The sequence below is a fragment of the Ammodytes marinus genome, assembly GCF_949987685.1.
Source record: "Ammodytes marinus genome assembly, chromosome: 2".
In the NCBI taxonomy this organism is placed as follows: Eukaryota; Metazoa; Chordata; class Actinopteri; order Uranoscopiformes; family Ammodytidae; genus Ammodytes; species Ammodytes marinus.
Window position 1 is genome coordinate 26,151,486 of NC_137231.1, and position 27,589 is coordinate 26,179,074.

Sequence of the window (27,589 nt, forward strand, 5' to 3'; positions counted from 1 at the left end):
GAGAGAGAGAGAGAGAGAGAGAGAGAGAGGAAGGGACATAGTCAGCCAGCAAGCGAGGATATGTGGCAAGACAGAGTGGGAGGACTAGTCTAAAACTGCGATTATTTTAACCATCAGACATCTAGCTAAAAGGTTGCTAACGGCTTTTCATCTTCGAAGTCGATACTCGACCCAGTAACGTTGGCTCGCTGGAATCCGACAACGAAGGCAGTCAACACGACAGAGAGATAACAAAAAAAGGCCAAACTCCGAGACGAAAAGGACGCGTCACTTCAAACTGCCAGGCTGTGTTCTCCCCCTCCAACTGAGGCCACCTTATTTTGTTGGGTGAGTAGTAGGCTAAGGCTTCACAGTATTTCACATTTGCTACCACTTAAATCTTCTGCATGGTTTGAACGGAAAATATAACCATATGGAAATTATACAACGGTTTAGGTTATGTAGCCTAGTCATATCTGGGTGATTTCAGTTTGAAATGTTGGCACTCTGAACGTGCAGGTCGTCCCAGTTCCCCTAATGAACTAATCTGTGGCATAGAATGACTTGAATCCAGCCTAAGCCAGCTGATGACCTGACAGTAGCTTGCAGGGTGTAGGGGGCGTTCCCCTGCTTTGTCTGCCTACCTCACTCTTTCTTTACGTGTGTGTGTGTGCGCGCGTGCATGCAGTCTGCGGAGGTGATAGAAATCCCAGTGCATTAATCACCTTCGTGTGTGTGTGTGTGTGTGTGTGTGTGTGTGTGTGTGTGTGTGTGTGTGTGTGTGTGTGTGTGTGTGTGTGTGTGTGTGTGTGTGTGTGTGTGTGTGTGTGTGTGTGTGTGTGTGTGTGTGTGTGTGTGTGTGTGTGTGTGTGTGTGTATTTCATTTATCACTTGCACACTCATGCCTTCCTGGCTTTGTTCATACATGGGCTCTGCAAAGAGGAGGGATCAACCAGCACTATAGCATATCTGTGAGATTATGACTGCCTAGGCTGGAGTGATGATGGTGATCACTGTAAAGCTTACAAGAGGGTGGATAGCACTGAGTGCAGTGGGCGTAGTGTTCCCTTGGATTGCATTTGGGAGTTGCATTGCATCATACAGTTAAGGGATCATATTGACTTGGCTCTAAACCCTTGTTACAGTATATAAAATCCATAAAGAGTTAGAGTGGAGTCAGTTATTACAGGGTTATTATGCTCAGCTGAAATACACTGCCTCCCATTGTCCTGACAGGCAGGGCCTGATGGCATTGACATACACATTAGGCACACGTGTATGCATCCGCGCTCTCACTGTCCATTATCCACACAGCACACGTGCATATGGGAATTCTGCAGCTGTTCCACATGTATGGAAATCAAAGATTTTCTGCATACACACATACGCACACTTTGCCGCAGCAAAATCCATCTGCAGGTCTAGATGTTTCTCCCTCTCCTCCTGGTGGCCACCTCCCACCTCTCTGTCTGGGAGAAAGCAGTGGGCTTTGTCCTCAGCTGAGTGTGACGTCACAGATCTCTGCTGTAACCAGCTCTGAATGCGAGGTGCATGTGTGTTGTTCAACAGGCCTGGGACCTGGGCCCGGCCTTGTCCCGTGCACAATCACTCTTAAGCTTAAGCTCCCTACATGCTGGGAAAAAGGGACAAGTCATTAATTCAGTCTGCTCTGGTGAGACAAAGCAACTTAGAAAATCCCCTCATGTCAAAGGGAAAAGAAAGGAGGGAATGGATCAAAAACGCAGCAAGGATGAGTGTGGGACATTTTAAGCGTGGAAGGAAAACAACACCAGGAATCTCCAAATAGGACAGGTCTGTTTCCTTACTTGTGAAAAATGTGCAATACCAATGTAATTATTGTCAGGGAAATACATGTAACTGCACAGGTAGGTAAACTAAGTTAAGCAATGTGGTCATCATGATGAGTAGCCGTGTGTTTCCTATATGGAGCCACCAGTACCTTGCTGTTTAGATGATGAGACCATTATGGTCAATATAATGCTAACTTGAGGCTTGTAGTACTGCATGAGCTCAGTTTCTGATTGTGTTTGAATAGATTAGGCCCAGACTAACAATGTTAGTTAGACATCGGCCTGCAAGTGGCTCTTCTTTCCTTGGCTGCACACAGTTCAGCTGCTGCGTACGGTTTAATTAAGGGGTGGTCAAGTAACACCGTTTATCTTGTGGTCATCCTTGCATCCAACCTATGTTTTGAACAAATGGAATATACATTCTACCTCTTACGGCCATCTGAGTGAGTGGTTATGGTTCATGGTTGCAATTCTCCTTTTTATTGCCTGCACCTTTATAGGCGCTTTGTAGGTGTGGGGCTATGAAACGCTTTGAGCTGATGTGTCTCTGCAGGATTTGATGTCAGAGATTACAGATGATTATGTGGGTTAGATCCAGTACTCAACACTGCTCTGCGGCTATATTGATCTCTAGTGCGTGTGTGTGTGTGTGTGTTTAAGAGTTAGAGTGTGTGCATGTGACATTATATTATGAGAACTAAATTACCTCTCTAAAATAGAGAGCTATTGAGGGTTAAAAGGGGTAAAAGAACTGAAGGGAAGCTCTTCATACATGTAGTTGTGCAAGAATGTGTATGTCACATCACAAGCCTTTTAAATGTAACATATATATATTTTCTACATAGCCTTAAGCCATCACCAGGCAAGAATCAGTGCTGACTAATTGACTGACTGGAACAATGTCTGTCTCTCTTGTCATTAAAATAAAAAAACTATTTGTCTAAGTCACTTCATCCTATTGTAATTTTCTATATCAAGCTACCAGTGAGGCCTAAAAATATAGCTTCTTGTTAAGATTACCCTTTGTGTGCACCGAATGGCAAATGGTGACACTGTTAAGATTTTTCTTTTGTTATTCTACTTTTTCCATCGATTGTGTTAGCAGACTCCTTCAACATGGTACACACCTTTTTAGGTTTATCTCGTTTATAAAATGCAGTATATGGCATTGCTGGATGTTTTCTCATACATCGTGTATGAGAGGTCCCAACCTGGATTTGAGAATTACTGACAAAGAACCAATCAGAGTTATGCTGTGTCTGCTACTGGATGCATGATTCACTGCAGGGACAGAGAGGAGGCATGCTGAGATGAAAGATAACATTAACAAGAGGACAGGTCAGAGGGCAACATAAACTCTGTGAGTGTGTGTTTGTTTTTCAGATATTTCTATTTCTTAATAACAGCTTATGCATAACATAGCAACATATGGCACTTCAACTCTGTAACCTTCACCTTGGGTCTTTTCAGAAAAAAATGCATGCGCACACACACACACAGACACATAAACACACACACTCACACTCACACACACACACACACACACACACACACACACACACACACACACACACACACACACACACACACACACACACACACACTCACGCACAAACTAAACGTAGGTTCAAGCTTAACATTAAAGGTCAGTTAGTCCACTTAACAACCTGCCAGTGCCAGTACTGAGGAACTAGTAAGTCCTCTTACAAACCTGCCGTGTCCATGTGTTTGTGACTGTGATTGACCGACTGTGGTTAATAGGTTTTTCCTATTTATAGGGCAGTGAAGGGGTGCTTGGAATAAGTGAGCCCTGGGAGACTGTTTCAAAGGTTAGGGAAGGTGTAAGTCTATTAAAATAATTTGACCCAACAATACATTAATGGAATGACGTCTTAATATAATGATAGTCAACTAAGAAGTATTTTATTTGTATTAAACATTTGACACATTCAAAGTTTCATATATTTCCATGTGGCACTTGTGAGTCTAATGCTAAGTGGCTCAAACACCCCATGGAGCTTTCAGAGGACCAGAGGTGAACGTCAGGCAGGGTGTATTGTCATTTTATTTAGCTGCTTTTAATAGACCTCAAGAAGGGTGGATAGTGGATACACGTTAGATATTGGTGTTGTGTAAATGATGCAAGAACAATGAATGAGAAAGGAAAGGAAAGGGAGAGAGCCACATGCTCATAATTAGATGAGTAAAAGTAAGTTTATGTAGAATCAATGATATCATAATATTTCAGAACTATTGCCTTGTTGAGGAACAGTGCAGTTGTGCAGTACTTGCAGATTAGAAATATGGAGAATTTACAAAAAGCTAATGGCTACACACGGGTTAATAAACATCACTTAGCATCCAGTGATGGAAAATGATCAAAAACAGATTGTACTTCTTCCTCATGTTTGGCCAGCGTCACATCTTTCAGAGACAGTTTCCAAAAAATGTTCTCTCCTGTCAAGTGCTCCGTCTTTGTTTAGGGTGTTTTGAGTTGCTTTATCTATAGAAGCAGCCTGCTCTCCTTTTATTCAAATGCAACGGAAGTGCAGAGAGAGAGAGAAAGAGAGAGGAGGATGGCAAGGTGACAGGATCGTCTGCTGAATAAATGAACATGGTTTGACATTACACCCTGAGTAGCAAAGGGCTGTGATATCCAGTTCTGAACAGTTTCAGCATGTGAGAGTGTTATCTCCAGCCTGTCTTTTGACTTTGCTTACAGTACTCGTGAAGTAATTTAAGCATTAAAAAAAATAATTATATAATTTTTTTATACATTTGTTAGCAACTTAACCTTAATATCTTAGGAATTAATACTGTAAATTGGGATACAAAAACAGTTTGGAAAACCATTTGTCATCTCGGGCTGTGGGATCTTTTAATTGGCAGGATTCACAACTTTTGTTTGAAGAATTAATGATTTATCGATTGCTAATAAGAACTGCCAGATTTATCAATATCAAAAATAATAATTTCTTGCCATCCTAGATGGGGAATCGCCACAGTGATGATCACAACAATTTGAAATATGAAAACTATAACATGTCGGTGGGTAGTGGAAGGCTATGCAAAATTCTGTAAAAAAATAGTTGTTTAATATGGGTTGTTGAAAATGTGGAATATATATTTTGGTTATAATGAGCTGTTGCAGGGCATCTTTTATGTAGTCATTAAGTCTGTTGATATGGCTTCCATAGAAGTACAAGAGTAGATGTTAGAAGGCAGATGTACATCTCTGGGCATTATATGGGTCAACACAGAGCTTACCAAGCTAAGACCTGTCCACTCTTCCTCCCATCTCCCTTTCGCACTTGTCTTGTCCCTCTCTCCATTACAGCCCTCTGTGCTGCTTTTACTCCCATCTTTCCATTTTGAAGAGGCTGATGACAGGCATGGGCCTTTGCTTGACCAATTTGTCACTTGAATGGACTCATGCAAAATAAAATAAAATAAAAAACTTCCCTTTGAGAAATGTGATACCCACTCTTAGAAACAAACAGTAATGGCATTCAGGCAGTGATACAAAATGGTCAGGCTTATTGGTACGTTTTTATTCTATTCTATTTTGCATTCATATTTGCAGTGTGTTATCATGAACGGGGAATATGAATTGATTTGGCGAATCCTGACTTTTTATCTAGTACAGCCATCGGTTACTCTTACCTTTCATCCTTTGAAATGTCTCAACAAATAGTCTACTACATAGAGGCCTATGGCTCCCAGATGATTTTTCCCCAAGTCATCTATGGCCCCTAATGAGACCAAGAAGTTAGCTGGCTTTACTGTAGGTCATAGGCCTACATTAAAAAATATATTGATTGTATGTTTTGTAAATCGAAGCATTTGTGTCATACCATGACTCCATGCAGATTTGCATGTGAACTTAACACTGGCAGGTTTTAACATGCAATTTGATACCTTGGAGGCTTTAACACAAGATAACAGCACCCATTGGATCTGTGTCAACCCATTTTTAGTCTGCTTGAGATTTGTATAGTTGCCTATTTGTATTCTGATGGTACCACATTAATTTAGTAGCTGCCAATATAGTGTGTACAGCCCTTCCCTCGGGCAAAAACACAGAGTAGCAACTCTTGCGGTACTAAAGCTTCTCATCATTAACTGCTGCTTAATAACCACAAGCGCCTTTGTGTATGTGTACATTTGTGTTGGACTGATCTCAGGATTAACCCTAGCCAGACCTCCCAATGCCCTTCACCCTTTAACAACCCCTTTACCGAAATGGATGAGCCGCTCTCTGTGAAGGCTATGTGTGTGTTCATAAGCATGTTCATAAGCTGGTATTTTAATGCTTACCTAAACAAGTCTGATACAAAAATTAAAAAAATATGTTGTGTACAATTGAACAGATTTTTATTTTTGAGGTACTGTAAGCGTTAATATATTGAGCATTAGCAAAACATTTTTTTATGCTGGCCCCCTCTGCAACAGTAAGGCAAGGCAAGTTATTTATATAGTATATTGTACTGCATATAGTGTACAGTACAAAGCTGACTTCTGCTTCAGCAACATCCCTCCCAAACTCCTTTAAAATAACTGTGTTTACAGTCAGATCCGTAACAGACCAGCTATGCATAAAGTTATAAACCCACTTCAAAAATACTGAACAATCCCTTCAAGGTATTCGAAATAGTCCTTTGTGTCCTAATTTTCACTAGTCTGCTGTTGTGAAATGAACATCAGTAGACCTGCATGTGGCTTTTAATTAGCTCTTACAGCGATCATAATCTTCTCCAACAGCCACTTGGTCTAATAACTAATCATCGTTCTTGTTGGCTGGTTAGATTTTGACAGTATGACCTGCTTAGGCATTAGTGAGCTACATAGTATGAGAGAGAGTGATCCCCCCCCTCCCCTGTTTCACTACCCAGATGGCAGATGACATTCAGACACTCCTAGTTTGAGAAGTGCAGCAACAACATGCTGTGTGAGTTCCCCAAGCATGAAAGGGGTAAAAAGGAATGAATTCAAACTAAAGAAAGGTGGACACAGGGGAGTAGACACGGTGTGAGGTGACAAAGACAAGCATCTGAATTTAAGGGTAAAGGAGTGAGGAGGAGAGGTGGAGAGAGAGAGAGAGAGCTTTATTTCCTGTCCTCCATGAATAGGCAACATATTTCCCTGGAACATTCCATCCTCTGAGCTGGCCCAGCCTGTCACCAAGACTCAGGGTGCCACACTCCTCCCCATCTGCGCATTTCTTCCATTGCGCTCTGTCTCCCTCCGTTCTCTTCTTCTCAATCACTTTTTGATTTCGTCCCCCGCAAAAAAAAAGTGAAATGTTTTTGTCTGAACCTTTCTGACCCGACGCTGAAAAGTATCACAGAGTAAAATCCTAATCTTGCTCGTGGAAATATTCCATAGAAAAGATACTACTAAAGTGGTGTTGAAAGGAATTCTGGATTCAGCTTGAATACACAAAACCTACAGTATGTCTACAAGGACATCTATTAATATCATCAAGTCGCAGATAACAGGGAAATAAATGTTTCCACAGACACTTTCAATTGAAGTCATCGCACAGTGCTGGTGCATAGAAATCAATGATTAATAAGTGATGGAAAAGATTGCAAAAGTGCATGGAGAGACATGTTTGGAAATAATGGAAAAACAAACGCAATATTATATCGGGAATGCTTTTATTTGGACATTCCCGTGGTTAAAATGGACCAAGAAAAAGTCTTTTTTCAGCTACATCTGGCCAATTTTATCCCTAGCCCAGTCCTAAATTTAACCCTGATCCAAACCTTGTTTATATGACGCCATTATAGCTCTTGAGACGTCACTTGATAGAATAAACTGCAAAGAGAGACACACACACACATATGCACCACATCTTTCTCTGTGCAGCTAAATGGAATGTTTCTACTTGAATACCGCATGTCTCTTTTCAGCGATGTGATCTTATTTATCAACACGAAGCTGGTCAAACACATACCGTTCCAGAGAGTTCATATCACCAGCTGATTGTTACAGCACTTTACATTATGTAACTCTAATAAAACCGCCCTGGGGCTGAAACTACCTGTGGGAACTGGCTATCTGATTATGGTTTGGTTGCGGGGGGACTTTGGGTGTGGTCATGGCACTCAAACTGGCAGGTGAAGCACCTAATTCAAAGGTCCTTTTTTCTGCTGTAAAACACAGTTGCGACCAAGAAATAAAGTGGGATGTGCAAAAGAAAGCTGACATGCCTTCGAAATAATGGCCGAAATGTTAAAAATAGAAAAAGCAGTTAACGTTATTACCATGTGGTGACCCATAATAACTGAGACTGCTAAAAAAAGAAGTTGAAGGCTAAGACAAAACCATGTGCTGCTGTATAATTGGGGAAGCCAGTTTTAAATTGGCACTTTGAACTGTAATCCTGTCAACGTTGTCGCACACTGAAAATGGTCTGGGTGTCATGCTTATTTTTAAAAATGGTTTTAATTTATGCTCCACAGGTCAAACAGGTAATTTCAGACACAGATGGTTGTCACTGTATTCTGCAATATTTATATCTTGTTGCCTCATCTGACGTCACTTGAATGTTACAGGAAAACCAAACGCATTGCATCACAAGGTTCAAATGGATCTGAGCCACAAAAGTAAACACACATATCACTACTTCTTGCACACTGGAGCTTTCTCAGAGTCCACTGTTTGGCTGAAGCATGCTCTCATTTAACACTTGTGGAAGAGATATACACCTCTTAAACACACTCACTAACACTGTTGTACATCACACACAGACACATACACACTTTCCTTACCCTTCCCACCCTTCCTCCACCTCCCCTCTTTTGTTCTCCACCTCCCCAAAGAGGAGGGTGAATTGGACCTTGTTTACGATATTTTTGAACTGATTTAAAGCTCTGTTTTGGTAGTGTCAAAATCAGAGCTATTCCGTTTTCAAAGGATATGACTGTTCAGTGCCGGTGGGTCCACTCATCACAAAAGAAACGCAGTTGGTGTTTCTTTGAGGAGCTTACAAAACAAGGTATGTGTGTGATACAGTATTTAACAAGCCGGGGGCTGAAACATCCAACAAAACAAACAGTGCCTCAGCCATGCTCTCCAGTCAGGATTGCATCAATGCCTGTGTTTGATGGAATGTGAGTGAGGCCGGGTGTGTTTTCGAGGTTTCTTTCTCCTCAGCTGCACTCGGATTCCCCTTGAATAGAGGAAGGTCTTCATACAGAAGACACGCCCCTTTCTTCCCAAATATGGAAGGCAACATGGGCTTTTAAAGGGACAGGAGTATGTGTGTTGGTGTATGCTGAAACACAAGCTCCTCAATAACAGTGCGGCCTACAAGCAGAAGGTCCCCACTATCACTTTTTTTCTTCCAGGCGTTGCCGTTAAAAGCAGTGGCCGAGCCTGTTTTACAACAAGAACCTAGCCTAGTTGAGATATTTCACTGTATTTCTGTTAAGTTATCTCCCTCAGTCTATCTTGCTGTCTCAGTCTTATACGCCCTCCACCTCCCCCCCTCCACTCTCCCCTGTCCCCACATCTCTATATTTGGAGGTACACGGCTGAAGTGGTGTCTTGTTTTTCGAACCTCATCTCTGAGCACTTTCAATGTTCACACACGTACAACAAAACAACAGTGGCATTGTCCACACAAATCTTTTCACCCTGCATCCATCTTTGAGGACATAAACGTACAGCTGAAACAATTAATCGATCAAGAATTTATCAGCACGCACACACCTAAGGATTTGATGTTTTAATTGTCTCATATAATATCATTTTAAATGTAATATTCGGCTTGGCCTGTCTAAAACAAGCAATTTGATTACACACGTTGCACTCTTGAAAAATAGAATGGATTTTTTTTTGTATTTTCCAACACTTTATTGGCTAAATTGTTCACCAATTAATTAAGCAATGATGCAAATAATTGTTAGTTGCATGCTCTACAACCAAAGCATGAAATTCAGATGTTTGTCTCTCAACAGCAGTGGCTTTTACAAAGCAATAAGTTCAAGTTAGAATGTATTGCAATTTGTTACATACTCAGTATCACTGTATAGTTGAACACAGAGGGGCACAACGTTTTTAAGGATTTTGATAAACCCAAATCTCATGTTAGGCCACCTATGTACTTAGACCCTTGATTTAGTTCAAGAAAAGCTCAGCCAAACAACATACGTATACATGTCCACCCCATCCTTGTGTATGACAGAGATAATCAAAGCAGCAGCAACTGGCAAGTGCACAATTACTCTTATAATTATACTGTCTTATTTTGGAAACAGACAGAGGTTGTGTTGCAGACGGAAATCGAACCAGTGACCGATATAGGTATGGACAAAGACAGTGAGTCAGACACAGAGAAAAAGAGAACTAGGTTGGTCCCCGCATGTCGAGACCAGCACACATCTGATAAAGTCAAGCGGGTATACAGTAGGTGTGTGTTTGTAACAAGAGACCCAGGCGAAGTTGTGTTCTTTACGGCTTCTAATTTTTTTTTTTTGTGCACTGTGCTTTAACAGTGCTTTAACTAATCCCCACTCACAATGTGTGCACGTGTGCGTGTGTGTGTGTGTGTGTGTGTGTGTGTTAGAGATAGGTGAGAGAGCATTTACAAGTGAGTGTGTACTTTAACCACACCACTCTTTTTGAAGGAGTTCTTTCCTAGTAAACATGCTGTTCCTTATTAGCACACACACGCACACAGCTGAGGGCTGCTTCTGGTACTCCGCTGATAAAGTTTTTAACACGCACTTCATTTTCTATCTGCATTCCACCAGCAGATAAGCTCTCTGCATTTGTGCCTGCATTGGCTATAGGGTCCTGTTTACATTTCATTCTACACACAAAATACCTTTGTGTGCTTGTGCGTGTGTGTGTGTGTGTGTCTATGTGTGTGTTTGCGAAAGAATAAGACATAGATGTTACCATTTTTATTCTCTATCCAAAACTTTTACTCCCCGTTGATCTCTAACCAACACACAGACACACGGTCACACAAACACACATCTGGCTGCTGGCACACTTTGGGAAGAGATTACGCAAGTTAACACACTTAACAAAAAACATGCTTGAAGCTGTCAAGGGCTCAGGCTCACGCTCACACACACACAGACACACATATACACACATATACATAAATACACTTTTGTTCTGTACCTCTGAAGCAGAGGCTGAGCAGGAGCAGGTGGGCGTCGGCTTCGACTCTCCACTCCTCCTACTTCCTTTCGGTGCCTCCCCATGACCAATAGGGACCTCAGCCACTACAGCTGACCCCCTTTTCTCTAGCCAATCAGCAGACAGCACATATCCCCCCCCTTCCCCTCCTTTGCTGTGTATGCTTTCATTGCTGAGTGAGCGAAGCATGCCTCTCTTTATCAGCTGAGAGGAAACCGACAGAAAAGAAACACAGAAAGAGAGAGAGAGAGAGAGAGAGCGATGGTAGGTTAGTAAGGAAGGCTTGAAAGGAGGGGCGTGAAAGCAGATAGAGGAATAGAGGAGAGGGCGAGGAAGAGGAGGAATGGGAGGAGAGAAAAGGGGGAAAGCCAGCATGTGAAGTGGCTTTTGTATTGGAGGTATTTTGGAGGGGTGCAAATGAGAGAGAGAGAGAGAGACAGAAAGAGGAAGACGGGGAGGGGGCAGCTTGAGAGAGGGAGGGGACAAGAGAAATGGGTGGGGGGTTAGAGTTGGTGATGTGTTTTTCTGATTTGTGTATGTGTGAGGGTGGAGAAAGGTAGACAGGAAGAAAACAAGATACAGAGAGAGAGAAAGAGAGAGAGCTAGTGCAGGCTTTCGGGCCTCCTGACATAACAAGTTGACTTGTCTTTCTAAACGCTCGCCCATTCAGGAGGAAGGAAGCACAGACAGACAACAACAAAGTGGAGAGTCGAGGGGGAGAGAGAGAGAGAGAGGGGCAACTTGACCCAGGGGGAAATAGAAACGCAGAGTAGGACAGAAAGAAACGCTCAGTAAAGAGTAAGAGTTACCCATCCAGCCACCAGACCAAATAGAGGAAGGAAGGAGAAATGCAGACAGCGACATAAACCCCATCTTTTCTTAAAAGGGTGAGTGTCACAAGTTCTCCTGCTGTCGAGTCAAGTGTACTGTAAAGTTTTGCTCCTGTCATATTGTCAGCTTGGGCTCTGGTGAATCAACGTCTCCTAAAATGGCCACATGAAAGGCAGACAGACAGCCAGAGAGGCAGGCAGACATACAGACGGAGGGAGGGAGGGAAGGGGGGGAGACAGAAAGGGACCCCCGTGTCAAACAGCATTCTCAGCAACTATGTGACTGAGCCAGCTTAGTTTAGACTGCCTGTGTGTGTGTGTGTGTGTGTGTGTGTGTGTGTGTGTGTGTGTTTGTGTTTGTGTTTGTGTGTGTGTGTGTGAGTGTGTTTTGGGGCAACAGAGGTTTATCAGTTTCAATCAACATAGCCTCCTGCCTCCTTCTTCTGTCACTTTCTGACTTCTATTTTCTGTCACTTCCTGTCTTCTGTCTTTGTCTGATGTACTCAAACATGTTCACAGTCAGCTGTCATTCCACGCCTTGTGCACAGTGAGATCAGATTTCCAAACTCTTGCCAACTCGACTGTAACCTAATCAACAGGTGATTGTTTGCAGAAGCACTTAACAACTTTGTGTGTAAGAGAATGTCTGTGTATGTGTGTTTGTGTGTGCCAGTGTGTTTATCAGTCTGCAGGCACAGTACAGGCTTGGGAGTAGCTTGGGCGGGGCTTTGGTAAAAATTGACGAGACAATCGGGGTATTTGGGAGGCTGCTAACTTCATGTTGATGTTATCATCCCTCTGTTCTATGCAGAGTTAAAAGGGTGGACTGAGGACACAAGGAGAGCAGAGTGCAGCCCAGTGGCTTTCAGCTTTCACACAAAGGGCCAATTTAAGACCATAGCTTATGTCACTGATTGAAAATAAGTCATTTCAAATAGTCTGAATATAACAGGGTGGGGAAAAAGCCATCCAAATGCGGACAAATGTGTGCATGCTTTACAAGATACTTTGGTAACTAATCAACCAACACAATTAGTGTGAAACACATAACCCATCAGTGACTTGGTTGGCATTGGCTGATACAGTTGCAAAACACATCTTCCAAGACAAGAGTGACATTTGATTGAACATTGCCTTTATATGTCATTGTTATATTTATTTTTTGTGTTTCTTCTTTGTTATGCTTTTTAAAGCAGAAAGTGTGTGTGTGTGTGTGTGTGTGTGTGTGTGTGTGTGTGTGTGTGTGTGTGTGTGTGTGTGTGTGTGTGTGTGTGTGTGTGTGTGTGTGTGTGTGTGTGTGTGTGTGTGTGTGTGTGTGTGTGTGTGTGTGTGTGTGTGTGTGTGTGTGTGTGTGTGTGTGTGTGTGTGTGTGTGTGTGTGTGTGTGTGTGTGTGTGTGTGTGTGTGTGTGTGTGTGTGCGCACACACAAATGCGGCATGTTGGTGTGATGAATGTACACTGTTCACATGTCAGGGTGTTTTCTAAGGAAAGTTGCTGGCTGTGTGAACTCTACCCCCTTCACTCCCAAACATTTCACTTTTCACTGAGTGTCTGTAGGTCAGGGCAGTCAGCATCCTAAAGACAAGTTTGTGGATACTATTTGTACTTACTTTTTGTGTGTGTTTCATTCAGCTTTTTGGTTTTATGGGGAGGCCACAGGGTCTAAAGTGTGCATTTTTATACTGTGTGGCATATGTTTTTGCTTAACATACTATTGCTGCTTTGGCCACTTCAGTGACGGATGAGTGTCGCGATGTGTCAAGCTCTAATTAATCTGGTCAGAGGAACTTACTACTAGTGTACTGTGTAAGTCATTTGCTAGTAAAATGTAGATCAGCAACCTCTCTGCCTTTTGTGTTATCCCTTTAGCAACATGCACCCTTACACCCCTTCTCTCTCATGATGATGATGATTGAAAGCCCCTGGGCCTCCTGAAGTGGTGTAAGTCATCTGACCCAATAGTTTTGACCCACTGACCTCTTGACCACAGCCTTCCTTTGCCCCTATAGCAACACACATCCTTGCACATATTTCAACACACCTCAGCAACTAAACATCCCCCTCCAAGGACATTCCTACACAAAATGATTGAGCTCCACACAAGGCACATGTCAAGTCAAAGGTTTTAAACCCATTGACCTGAGTCTTTATACATGAAACTGTGTGAGTTGAAGCATTTTGATGCTTTTGTTTAGGTTGGGATACCTTTTTGGAGCTTGCTTTAGCTTTACTTCAAGACCACAATAACAGTTTGAATAGCCATATCCTGCTGTATACTGCAAATAATTATCTAGGTAAGAACTGTTTCCTTGACAGTTATAGTTATCCCTTAACAGTCCCATCTCATTTTCCTATTGCTAATCTGAGCGTATTTCAACTGGGAAATCAAACCTAAAATGTTGATAGCTAAAACCAAACGAGCTTCCGATGATTCATTAGTTATGGGTTTGGCATTCCGAAACCGAAAATAAGTTTTGAGCTTTTTAATTATAGCTACAATGCCCCCGTCTGATTATTAATTTGAACCAACAAGACTGAACTGCTGGTTTATGAACTACTATAGCAAGTCTGAGTTGGCCCTGACACTGGGGAGTTCTGCCTGCTTCTGCTGTATTTATATATCTCTCTCTCAAGGTCTTTGGCTAGGCTGCAGTCTCTCTCTGTTCCCTTCATCTTCTCTCATCTCTCTCTCTCTCGCTGTCTGTCTGCTTCTCTGTTCCTGTTTTTCTCTCTTCTTTGTCATCTCAACATTTCTACATGTGCTCTTTCTCTTTTTGAATGATTGCCATGCTGCAGATGATATGTTTCTGATTGCACCTGGTCTGCCAATGATGTGCAACATCTCCATGCTTCATGTCAACAGCATTCAATTAAGGAAATAGGAAATTAATTTTGATGGTAATGATTTAAAAAAACACTGATAGCTATCAGTAATAGCTTTTTATTGTAGATAATATGTGTTTGAAATGTGGCCTTTGTGCCCTGAGAGGTATTTTATTATCTTTTAACCTTTCATAAATTGATCTTACATGTTTTTTAATTCTTTTTTATATAGGCTACATATATACATACTGTATAGTGCCTTGTTAGTACTACAGAATGTATGCATTTTTTCTACTGATGTAACTTTGCAGAATTGTGTGTGTGGTTGTGTGCATATGTTTTTTTCATATCCTTAAGTGTGTGAGGGTCATGTGCTTTTTACATGGATCAGATATTGTAAGTAGATTACTGGTCAACATGGGAAATTTGTCTCAGTGGGCAGGTGTGAGTATCAGTGTATTCAAACAACGACAATGTTCATTAATGCAGTTCTCACGTCTAAACTGGTCACACGCCCAGAAACCTGATCCTTTTTTTAGGGTAAACCAGAATAGTTCTACCCCTCTGTTAGCTCCTGGATCCGGCTTGAAACGGGTTGGGCAGCCTCTGCCAGCTTTGGCTCAGCTAGTTCAAAATAAGGTCGGCAATCAAGTGGGACCTAGCACAGAGCCTTTGGGTGCTCCCAGTGAGGCATGACACAGGCAGTGACTATAAATAATCATTGCTGACTCCTCTCCTCTCCTCTCCTATTATTTTCAGCCTCCCCACTCCCTGTGTTCGCCCCTGGGTGCTCGCCCTGGAGGCTCCACCTGTCTTTGGGGGCAAAACAAGAGAAGGTGATTGCTAGTATTATGTTGATCCAACTCGATCTGTCTGTCATCTGTCATTTCACTTGGTAATGACAATTACCGGATTTCACCACCCTGAGAAATATATGCAAACAAATTGAATGCGATGGTTTACAGCATTTGTAGTCCCACATGTCCTGCAGGTTTGCAGTTTATAGCAGTAACAATGGCATGACATTTCGTCTACACATGTTATAATAGTATCATGTCATGTTCAGATTATTCTTTTTTTTGGTGTAATTAAAAAAACATGTATTATGTCCATATGTATATGTACTCCTGTTATGTTGATAGTTTGTGAAGAGGCACTCATGTGTTTGTGGGTAAGTCTGTGCAACCTGGGTTTCCCCCAAGGAAGCATTGTGTGACTGCATGGGACCATATGTCATGTAAGTAATTACAGGTGGCAAAGGCTCAGGTGACAAAAAGCTTTACCCCTTACATCTCCTCCATGTGATTCTTTGTTCACAGTGATAGGAAAGCAATACAACCCAATAATATGCCATTGCAGATGTATATAATCAGGTTATAGGGAGTAGTTCAAAGTCAGTCTGTCTTTTCCCCTTGTATGTCCCTCTGTCTGGATACCTCTCATGTTTGTGTCCTTAACGGATGCTCCCTCTGTTCTCGTTGAATAAGAAGACCGTGTGAAAGGAGAATTTTAATTGACAAAAGATATGACACACAATACAGCTGGGTAATTATTACAAGGGGTATTACCTAGTTTGATCATTACGTAATAACATAGGAATTTGGAGATTTTTTCCCCCTAACAGTTCCACTAGATACTTTTCAGATGTGTTTCAATGTTGTGGAAAATACCCAATTTTATTTTTATTTTTTTTACATTGTTTTACAATTTTTTGCTTGATATTCAGGCCTGTGTCATTAATTTCAGTTTATGTAATGGATCTCTCCATGCGTCATCACTGTTTCCTCATGATGATCGAAAAGGAAATGCAAGAAAGTGAAGTAACGGGTTGCTGTAATGTAGACCTAAATGGGAACCAACTGCATTTCTTGTCTCAACTGATTTTATATGAGTGCCAGCAGGTTGTTAGACAGATTAGCTTTCTTACATTTTTTCAAAACAACTGTCCGGTTGTCACATTTGACATTTCAAGCTATAGGAAGAAACAGCATTTCTTTGTAAATATCTAATAATTGTACCTGCTTTAGGTTATCAGAACCAAGGTCATTATCACGGTGTGTTTAAATGTCTGGCTTGCCATACACACCTCATGCAGGACACCCATTCTGTTGTGTTTGTAGATATTTTCTTGGAGGAGCACCTTTGCCGGTCTGCCCCCAGCACCCCCCACCGTCCATCCTCTCTCCCTAGCTCTGCTTCTCTTTCTCCCTCTTTGTGGCCAAGCACAAAGGCGCCGTTATCCTTGGGCTACCGGTTGCCATAGCGATAGCTCTACTGTGACTTCCCCCCTCTACATTCCCAAGTTCGGGTCCAAGTGGGTCGGGAAACGTCCTACTTCTCTTGGCCCAGCACCATTTGGTGCCAAGTTAGGACTGGAAATAACTACTCTCTGCTCAACGAGTGGCTTGTCCACGTTTGATCCTAAACCCAGAGTGTTTGTTTTTCTCATAAAAATGGGGCATGTGGTTATGAAAGATGTTGTGTTTCTGAAGTTCAGTAATGCTTTTCGGCTTCATTACTTGCCTTAAAGTATTCCTTCACCAGCAGTGTGTCTGTGTACATACAGAAAGTGTGTATGAGATATGTTTGTTTCTGTGGATTTCTTTGCTGTAATTTCGAATGTGTTTCTGTCATAATCTGTGTGGATTTTCATCAGGAATAATTAAATTTTAAAGAATGTTGAATTTAAAATGAACTGACTCACCTCTGATTTATATGTTTCAGGGGTTCTGGTTGGAATGACCCTGTCATGATGCCACAGCTGTGCCACACCCTACGCCCAGGTGACAGAGAAGGGCGTATCTGGCTATCAGCCAATCACAGAGGGATCCCCAATAGAGTTACTTCAGATTTCCTCTCAAGAGCCTGTTGCCTCATTGACACTCCACCCTTCTGGTAAGTATCTAGGACGATGACTTATGATTGAAGAACATTCTCTTATTCATTTATTTCTTAAACAATCAACTTAGATCAAACAAATATGATGCAATTGGTGTGTATTGACCAATTGGTTGCCTTACAAAGTTGCTTATGTATCCGGTGTGTTCAACAACAAAAAAAGTCAAAATGAGATTGTCTTCAGTTCTGTCTGCAATGGTTCATTGTACTTAAATAACATGTAGTATCTTTAAATAAACAACTATAACATCATGGTATTAGTTGATTTAAATTGTCTTTTATCATCAACAAACACTTAGAATTTTTTTATTTTCAGGTCATAGCTCCTGTGTCCATCTCATCCTCCTCTCCTACTCCTTCTGGAGTCCTTTCCTATTCCTGATTACCTATCTTGGGATGTTGGCGTTGTTTCGTGGCAGCTGCCATGGAGATAGACAGGTTTCTCTAGAAAGCCATTTTAGACACAACTTCCAGATGTTGTGCCAGATGCAGGTTGTCCGTACGGGCAGTATTATACAAGGACGAGCACAGAGGTGAGTGCAGATCTTGTTGTCTTACACATACAGTAACAAATAGGCTTATCTCTTGCCCAAAAAGAAATGATCTTTTATCATTGAAGAGCTGTATTTCCTTACTGTTTTAAAGTTGAATGGTCCAGAATAATAATAGAATTAGATTTTTTGTTTTAAACTAAACATATCTATGAATAGAAGTACCCGGTTTCTCCTGTTTTACTGGCAAAACTATTTTCTCAGGGCCAAAAAAGGTGAGTCACCTATGCCTTGTTCAGATAATACCATGACATAGTGAAGCCACGACATCATAGTAATCTCATTTTAAATGTTTAGGTGGTATGTCTGGGCCAAACATCAGAGGCATGCCATTCATTTACAGTCACAAATTGGAAAGCAAGAAAATTATATTCAGCACACCAGCTTTAAACATTGTTTCATAAAGCTGGTATTTTGTTTATCGTGTAGTTCTGCATTTCTAAATGGGATGGGTGTGTTTGGCAAGATCTGGCAGGAGTGTCAGAGTGTCATCATCAAACATGTACCAGACGCGAGTGGTGTGAATTGACGCTCTGTTTATAATGTTGCCACTTGTGATTCATGCTGTTTGTCCAAGACGGTCAGTCAGATATAATTAAATATTCTCACTTAATTGTTGACAGCTTTGAAAGGCTTGATGCATTTCTCATGTAATTTTATGTTTTCCATCATTCACACAGGCTACCACTATTGTAAGCTTTATTTAATACAGTCTGTCTAATAGTTATACTATATTTTGTTCCTTTCAGGTGCTGTGCTGCTCAGCTTCCTGATTCACACTGTTTGGCAACCTCCAAGCAGGAACTATAGGACTTCCTATTCCTGTGGAACATCTCGCTCTGCCTATCGGCACTTGTGGGGACCTACTCGACCCCGTTGCACAAAAGACTCTTATCCTCCAGTATAGAAACCATGCGGCACATTCACGTGGAGTTAGCCCACAAGAAGGCTCCATTAGAGCTTCCAGCGCATGAGGGGGACCTGCCTCCACCTACAGTCCCCACACAGGGCATAGACCCAGGGGTCAGACCGGGGACTCCCAGGCACTATGGCCAGCAGGAGTTGAGGCTCCAAAAGGTTTATCAGCTCTCCATTTTCTCCCAGTTGGGGGGATATTCTACCTCCACAGAATCCCACACTGATACCCAACAGCGGCCTGTCCGGTTGGGTGTGAAAAGGGGGCTAGAGGAGCCCCAGTTGACTCAAAAGCGCCCCCACCTGGGGGACTCATCAGACAAAGAGGCTTTAGAGGGAGATGTGCTTTGCGGGCCCGCCCCAGCGCAAGGTGTTGTGATGGGGTTAACAATGGGCCCAGGTGGGTCTGGTTCTGTCTACTCTTGCACACAGACAGACTACAGAGACTCTGAAGGGGGCCTGTCACCCAGGTCTCCACCACTCTCCCCAAGCCACAACCCCTCCCGACGGCCAACTCAGCAGCACAATCACGACAGGCCCATTCCTGATGTATTTGCTCCACTCTCACCTAAATCGCCCCCGATGTGTGATCCACACGGTCACCCCTCCTTTGACCAGGGCCTTTCTTTTGGAAGCCCAGCCCGGACTGAACCACCTAACGGGGGCCATACACCCACCCACTCACTCGGCAGCCCAGGAAACGAGATCTGTAGTAACGGCTCATCTGGAGGCCAGCCCAGCCCCCACTTATATGAACTGTCCACGTATGAGACACCCAACCCAGCCAGCCCTACCAGCCCCCCAGGCCCTTTCTCCCCCCCACACCACACGGAGCTGCAGGAACCAGGGGAGGCCACTGAATGGGATGTTGGACTGGAATCTTCCCCACCTGAGCGAAGTGCCACCCAGGCAGCTGCCTCCCCTCCCTCCTCTAACGGCCTGGCTTCCTGGGAGAAAACACCCAGCAGCAATGGCCACCGTCTGTCCTCTGGAGGCCATTGGCCTGCCAAGAAGAGGCTGCTGTCCCCGGGCGACACAGGGGACTCGTGTTCAGAAGACGAGGGACCCTCCACTTCCAAGAGAAGCAGGCTGTCATTGCTGGCCACAGGACTCGGCCCGGCCTCGTGTCGCAGCACTGATGCTAAAGCTGCACCTTACTGGAACCATCTGCTGCCCTCTGCAAAGGTCAGCAGTCAGCACACTCACACGCATACATACATACACATAGACAGTTACTCTCAGAAAGACAGTATTGAACATATTCCAATTTGACTGCAGGAGTCTGAATATTCCTATGATCCTACTTGTTATTCATATCATAAAACACTTAAAGGAAGGAAATTACAGTTGTACAGCTGTTTTCTTTTGAATGAACAGATGATACAGTTTCCCTAACGATAAAATAACCTACACCACTAGATAAATCTCCTGGTGAGTTAATTATAGCATACACTAAAAAACAGCATGTGCACTTTCACATGCAAATGCAGTGTTCTCAGACCAAAAACATTTTGTGCGGTGTATGCAGATGCTTCTAAAGCATTGAATACGTAATTGCTGTTCAAAGTCAGTGGTTGTTGGTGAGACTTCTGTGAGCCTTGACCGTCTCGGGGAAGAGGCTGGGGCAAAAATATTGAGAAACTAAGAGAACGAGTACAATTGAAAGAATGAAATGATGGCCGGCTATTCACGCCGCGCTGGAACAGACTGAGTAGCTCCAGAATAAAGCCCATTGAGAGAGGGACCATTGTCCCCCCCCCCCCCCGTGAGTGTGCTGTGTCTCTCATACATATGCGTACACAAGGACACACAAACACACATATACGTACATCCTGCTTAAAATATGGTTCTGGAAGTGAATTGGCCCTTTTTTCACATTGGGAGGCCAGAAAGAGCTTAGAGTGTATGGGCTTGTGGATGTGGAGTGTGCTAATGTGTGACAATAGGGTTCACTAGTTCACTAGATAGGTTTCAGACTGTTTCAGTACTGGGATCTGTGGGGACTAGATGTGTTTGGTGTATATGTGAGGGAAGTGAAGGGAGAAATAGGCACGTTTAAGAAAAATTTGAGGACTCAAAGTAGAGACAGTGAAAGGAAGAAAAGGAGAAGGGCTGAACTGCAACAGTTGGTATTTCAGTAATTAGCGGCTAGTTAAAGATTTTTAAGAGACAAAGAAAGGAGAGACGGGAGGTCCTAAAATGTCATCTGTGGTTTTGATGGAGTGTGACGATGAGAAGACAAGCTGACAAAGAGTTCCAAGCTCTGTAGAGAGCCAGCGTAACCAAGGTTCAGCTAATACCAATAGGCTAACAATGAGTGACGGGTTACCTGTGAGCAAATGGATAGCATGTAGCATAGGTTTAGCTAATGACGAGTCATCTGACAGTTGGGTGGCCTTTAAGATGAATGGCAGACAGGAAATGGGGAACGTTTGGGCGTGTGACACACCATCCAATAGTCAATGTTCAGTAAGTAAGAGGACACCTGAACTCCCCAATTACACACACACATTTCTCTCATGGCAACACCGAACAACAAATGATGCCCATTTTTTGTGTGCTGACATAATTCAGGATAGAAGAAAAATGTACTTTTATTTTGTCCTCTGTTTGTTCAGACTGCCACAGACTGCACAAGATCAGGGAGACGACTAAAAAGTGGGCTGCGGCTGAAAAGGTGAGTTCTCCATTATATTTCCAACAAAGCCATACCATCTTATTACAAATATAAAAGACAACAGCTACTCAGAAGGCATCAAAAGAGACACAGTATATCTAAACTTCAGCAGGTGCACTAGGTTTGTGAGTGCTGCCTGCACAAAAGTGGATGAATTACATATTTAGAATTTTAGTCAGCTTAAAGTCAACAGGTGGTGGTAAGCGTAGGTTGTACTGTATGTTTCTCTAAATGAAAGGGTTTGTGTCTGGACTTGAATACCCAGGCACACTCAGAGGCAAGCTACATGTTTGTTAAGACAAAATGAGTGTAATCTTAACCACTAACCACCGGTCTGTTTTGTTTGTTTGTGGTCATATTCAGTCGGCAGCTGCGCAGCGGCAGACGCACAGATACCAGCCGCTCCACGCGTTCCAGTTGGCCCTCATCTTCCATCAGCAGATCACTACTTGGCAACTTTGAGGTAAGAATTCCAAACATTATTCTGGAAATGTGTAATACTAAATTCTGGAGACTAAAGTCACTGCAGGTCAAAGATGGAGCTAGTGAACTTGGTGTATGGTCAGAGCCGGCTGCAAAATCCAAACCTTAACCAATGTTAAACCATTTCAGGTGGAACCGGTAGAGTCTTGGTATTTCGTTAACAGCATACGCTCTGTGGCTACTTTATTAAGCACAGCTGTATAGTCTAATACAGTTCAATTGCTCAGCTATAAATTCCGCTTTTATAACATCTATAATGTTCGGGTTTTGGTTATCAGAAAGGTTCAAACCTTATTTTCTTGGTCTTATAGTTAAAAAAGGAGATTTTGCTTTTGACTACATTATATCGAGAGGGGTTTTTATTATTTTATTTATCCTCTGTAATAACATAGATGACGGGAAACAACATTTTAGATGCAGAAAATAAGTTACTGCCAACTACACATGGTTGATGTATTTAAGATGTTCATGTTTCTCCTTAGTGTAGCTATTTTAGAGACAAAGGACTCTTTCATATTGGCATTAAGATACCAGCTTACAATGTAATAATGTTGTTTTCTTTCAAAATGTCCTTCTCCTGGCTCACGTTGTTGTTGGCTTGCAGATAGATGCTTTATTACTGTGTTGACATGAAATACATATTTTCATGGATTTCAAAGTATGAGAAGGGTGTTTCTCTTATTCTGTGGCCAAATATTTGCAGCAGTAAACTCTGTCCTTAATGAACCCAACACTTGACAATGTTAAAGTTTGACAATATTTAAAGTTTTAAAAGGAAACCGGTTCATGACTATATACCCCTATCTCTTCCTGTGATTCCCAGGAGTCCATACTGAAAGGACGATTCTCCCCATCCGGTCAAATCGAAGGCTTTACGGCAGAGATCGGTGCCAGCGGCTCCTACTGTCCACAGCACGTCACCCTGCCTGTGCAGGTCACGTACTACGACATCTCAGAGCACAGCGCGCCCTCACCTTTCCTGGTAAGTGTGTGTGTGTGTGTGTGTGTGTGTGTGTGTGTGTGTGTGTGTGTGTGTGTGTGTGTGTGTGTGTGTGTGTGTGTGTGTGTGTGTGTGTGTGTGTGTGTGTGTGTGTGTGTGTGTGTGTGTGTGTGTGTGTGTGTGTGTGTGTGTGTGTGTGTGTGTGTGGACTTTGTCGAGAACAAACAATAAATCAAACACAAAAGCAACACTGTTTATTGCACATTGTAGGAAGTTTGTTTGCTAGCATGTATATATTTCACTCATTGAAAGAAAAGCAAAGCAAAGTTATAGATCAGAACAACTACCCATACAAAAACAAATATAGAGTTGGCCTGCCTATCAGAACCAGTAGTAAAAAAAAAAAAATTCTTCTATCTGGCAAAATCTTTTCCCACATCTGTCCACATCAGAACAGCAGGATCACCATTAAAGTGTGAACAAATGAAGTCCTACTTACAAGACATCTTAAACTCTACTGTTGCATGGCACCATTTGAAAACCAGCTGTTTTCACTTGCTTAGCTTCATGCCTCAGGTTGAATTTTAATTGTTGTGTAAAAAAAGTGGTGTAAGTCTCCTTTTTGATTCAGTTTCTTTAAATGTTAATTGACATTAACATACTATAATTCCCCATGTTGCTGCCACTACAGTTTGATGTTATTATTTTAGAATAATAACAGAAAACTGGACACGTTGCAAATAAACGTCACGAAAATGTGAATAATTTGGAATGTAAATTTAGATTTTGACTCTATACATTTGATTATTATCATTATTAACGCGCAAATTAATTTCACAGAAAAAAAAATGCATCCGATGTGCAAAGGACTTCAGCCACTTTTGGTTTAGTGATTTCAATGATGATTGATTGGTTTTACGTGCAAAGCCTAGAAAGCTGCTTCTTCTCAGTCAATCAAACCAGAGAAGAAAATGTAACACTGCTGTGAAAATATACATTTTAGCACATCTAATCTATATCCTGATCCTGATTGTGGAAGTACACATAAACTATTAAAATATACCAAAGAATAAGGTTTGTGTCACCATTGCAGTGACTTAGAACATTTAATCAGTGCTATGTCTCTGTCTCTCTCCCTCACAGGGGGTGATGTCCCTCGAGCCTCTTGGAAAGAAAGGATACAGCATACCCAAAGCAGGGACCATTCAAGTGGTATGTTTGTTGTTTTATGCATTCCTTTTGTCTACTCTACTCTAGTCTTGTGTTTGCCTCATGAAATGCTGACCTTCCCCCCCTCCCCCGTGTCTATCTGTTTTCCCAGACCTTATTTAATCCCAACAAAACTGTGGTAAAGATGTTCCTGGTGACGTACAACTTCAGCGACATGCCCGTCAATCACATGACCTTCCTGCGCCACCGTATCTTCCTGATGCCGGTAGAGGAAGGGCTTGAGGGAAGAGGTGAAACGTCTCCAGGGGGCGCAGTAGTAGAAAGGAAGAAAATTCTCTGCTACCTGATACATCTCAGGTATGACTGCATTATTTTTTATACCTGCTAACACTTGACTCTGACTCTGAATTCTGCTTAAGTATGCTTTGTTGTGATGTGGTGGAAAAGTAACATAAGATTATAATATTAAAAAAGCTTAAGTGAAATATCCCCGAGGAGCACTACAGTGTGAACAAAATGTATATTCCTAATAAAATATTATGTTGTTTTTATATCTACTTACCTTTTAAGAAGACAATGCAGTCTTTGCATTGAATACTAGAATTTGTATTGTTGTTGCATTTTTGCAGTCTTTTTCTGTTGACACCTGTTGACAAGAACGCTGCCATTAGACTGTTCTCGATATTGTTTTGTAGTTAACCATTAATAGGTTTTCCGGAATTATGTTTTTTGAATAGACGAATGACTTTGTTCTCGTAAAATTCCTATGATTTTTTTGGCTCTTAATATTACCACTTTATTCTCATAATTTGTATTTATTTATTTTTCCTTGAGGTGGCCCTACTACTCGACCAAATTTCCTAGGTTTATAAGTGAAGTCAACATCATTGTAAATGAGGTTCACCCCTCAATTGATCTCTCGAGTATGAATAAAGGTTAATTGAAAAAGTCAGAATAAAAGGGGTTTTGCTAACACATTTCTTCCGGTTCTGACCTTTCTCAGATTCCAGAGCTCCAAATCTGGGAAGATCTACTTGCACAACGATATACGGCTGCTATTCTCTCGCAAATCCATCGAAGTGGACACGGGGATCCCTTATGAGCTGAAATGTTTCACCGAGGTGCCAAGAAACCCCAAATACTCCCCCCGCGTGTGACCCCAGCTTGACTCTTTGACGCAGCCCGCCCTGTGCTTCTTAAAGAGGCGGTTGGGAAACAGACAGGCTGCTACAGCGATGGACACAGAACTTGATAGACTTTGATGAGACATGCCACACGCACACAAGACACACATGCACATACAGTATGATACAGGGGTTTGGTGAGCGTAAAAGTCCTGCTTTCATGCACCTTTTCTCCATTGAGAGTCAAAACAGAAAAAAAATGCAACCAAACGTGGCATTTCGTGTATCTTCCATTAGTTGAAAATATGAAAATAATCAGAAGAGCAGTCTGACATGTATTCTGTCAAAAGCAGGACTTTTACAACACCTTTATCTGTACACAAAAAAAGAAATGCACAAACACTGACACATACACACACACCAAAAAAAGACTGACAAGACTCACACACGTCACAGCTGAAACACTTTTGGTGGCCACTCTGAGTTCAGTGTTAACATGCATGCCTTGTTACTTAAACACCTGGATTTTTCCTATAGTGCCGTATCACACTGTCCTTCACTCTGCCTGCACCCCATCTGACCAATAACATACACGACTTTGGGATTTGAATGAAAAGGCCACAAAAAAAAGCACATCCCAGTTTGTGGGGTGATCAAAATCAATACCCCCCCCCCCACACACACACACACACACACACACGCACGCACACACATAAAAAAACACACTTTTCACACCGTCACACACTGTCTGACCAGCATTGAGGAGGAGATGAGCAGAGACACAAACACTAGTGAAAGCAAAAGGCTGAAATGAAAAATCAACCAATCGTGATCGAACGTCTTTTCATTTGCGATGAGTTTTAAAAAAACGCCCCTGCTTGATTTGACTAAACTCAGGACATCTGTTGGAAAAATAAGATTTCTCCTCTCACCACTCCACCTAATATGGTACGGACCACTGTGTGTGTGTATACACCTCAAGCCAGGAGGGTCATACCATGAAAAACAGGGGGAATCCAGTTCATTTAATGTAGCCAGACTGAGGGACACTGTGCCGTTTTCCTTCTTTTTTTTATTAGATTCTGTTAAGAACAGTCTGATGTTGGAGCAGAAAAAAAACAAGAAAAAAAAACAAGAAGCTGTAGTATTTTTAATTTATGTTTTTTCGCAAATGTCTTAATAAGCAATATGCTGCACAAAGTAGAGTGTGTATTTCAGCCCGGACGAGCTTTCTCTCTGGAGGCGGGGGAACAGAGAAAAAGTGGAGAATTGAGTGTGAGGGAAGAAATGGTCAAGAGGGAGGGTTGATGAGGGTGGGAGGGGCGGGTGGGGGGGTATTTAATATGGGGATAAAGTCTATGTATATTTAAAAGAATAAACTTTGCGACTGGCGAGTAACACTTTTTGTTTGTCGTTATTTCTGATGGATGGCCATTGTGGAAATCCTACCTTTACACCCCTACTTGAGACAAATCAGGATGGGTTCATCCACAATATTTTTGTGTATTCCATTGTGTAACCTCTGAGAATGCTCTGCGATGAAAAGCAACACGATCAGTTCACAGAGCTTACACCTAGTATAAGCTTTTCAGATGTTGTGTGCATGTGTTTTGATGAAGGCAAATTAGAAACATTACGTTAGGCCAACGTTCATCACCAGAAACTGACCCATGATTCTTATAGTCACCGATAGTCTCAAAAAGAAGCGTGTGGAAGTGCATTCTTGCAGCACAAATCTTTGAACACATCGGCATGAGAGGAACCTTTAAGCCATTAAGTGCTTTTCTCCTCCCCCGGCTTCCACTGCACCACTGAAACTGCTGGACAGACTTTGGTTGTTCTGAGCAGCTCTGCAAATATTGATGTCAAACTGTGTGAGTGTCAAGTACTGAATTGCTGAAAAGAGAATTCCTCCTCTGTTAATAGTTCCCTGTTTTAAATACTGAGGACAGTCTATTTATAGTATATCTCCCCAAACAAAACAGCCAGTCATTCCTGCATCATAGTGTTTAGAATGTCAAAGGAATTTGCTCAAGGAAAGATAAAAAAAAAAGTGTTATGGCCTGATTCTTATATTCAATAATGAGGCGATTATATAGTTTGTGAAGCATCCAAAAGGTTGGTTTCCAAGATGGCGTGTTTTATAAATCAGAAAATCAACTAAGAAATCAACGGGAAAAAGGTCCAGTTATTAAATCTCATCTGTTGTTCCTCTTTGTTTGACATACT

The 27,589-nt window shown here is 42.0% G+C and overlaps 1 protein-coding gene across 4 annotated transcripts; it reads left to right on the forward strand.

Moving 5' to 3' along the window:
- The first annotated feature begins 10 nt into the window (after positions 1 to 10).
- atosb (atos homolog b) lies at positions 11 to 26,647 on the forward strand. 4 transcript variants are annotated; one of them, XM_080049120.1, is made up of 11 exons: positions 11 to 327; positions 15,362 to 15,438; positions 17,327 to 17,497; positions 17,817 to 18,033; positions 18,801 to 20,151; positions 21,585 to 21,643; positions 22,007 to 22,106; positions 22,950 to 23,108; positions 24,210 to 24,278; positions 24,388 to 24,593; positions 25,240 to 26,647. In XM_080049120.1, the coding sequence occupies exons 5-11, from the start codon at positions 18,964 to 18,966 to the stop codon at positions 25,391 to 25,393; spliced, it is 1,935 nt and encodes a 644-aa protein (XP_079905246.1). In that variant the 5' UTR covers positions 11 to 327; positions 15,362 to 15,438; positions 17,327 to 17,497; positions 17,817 to 18,033; positions 18,801 to 18,963; the 3' UTR covers positions 25,394 to 26,647. The 4 variants fall into 4 exon arrangements, with proteins under 4 accessions (XP_079905246.1, XP_079905245.1, XP_079905248.1 ...); XM_080049121.1 differs by lacking the exon at positions 11 to 327 and adding an exon at positions 11,507 to 11,836; XM_080049119.1 differs by lacking the exon at positions 15,362 to 15,438.
- The last annotated feature ends 942 nt before the right edge of the window (positions 26,648 to 27,589 follow it).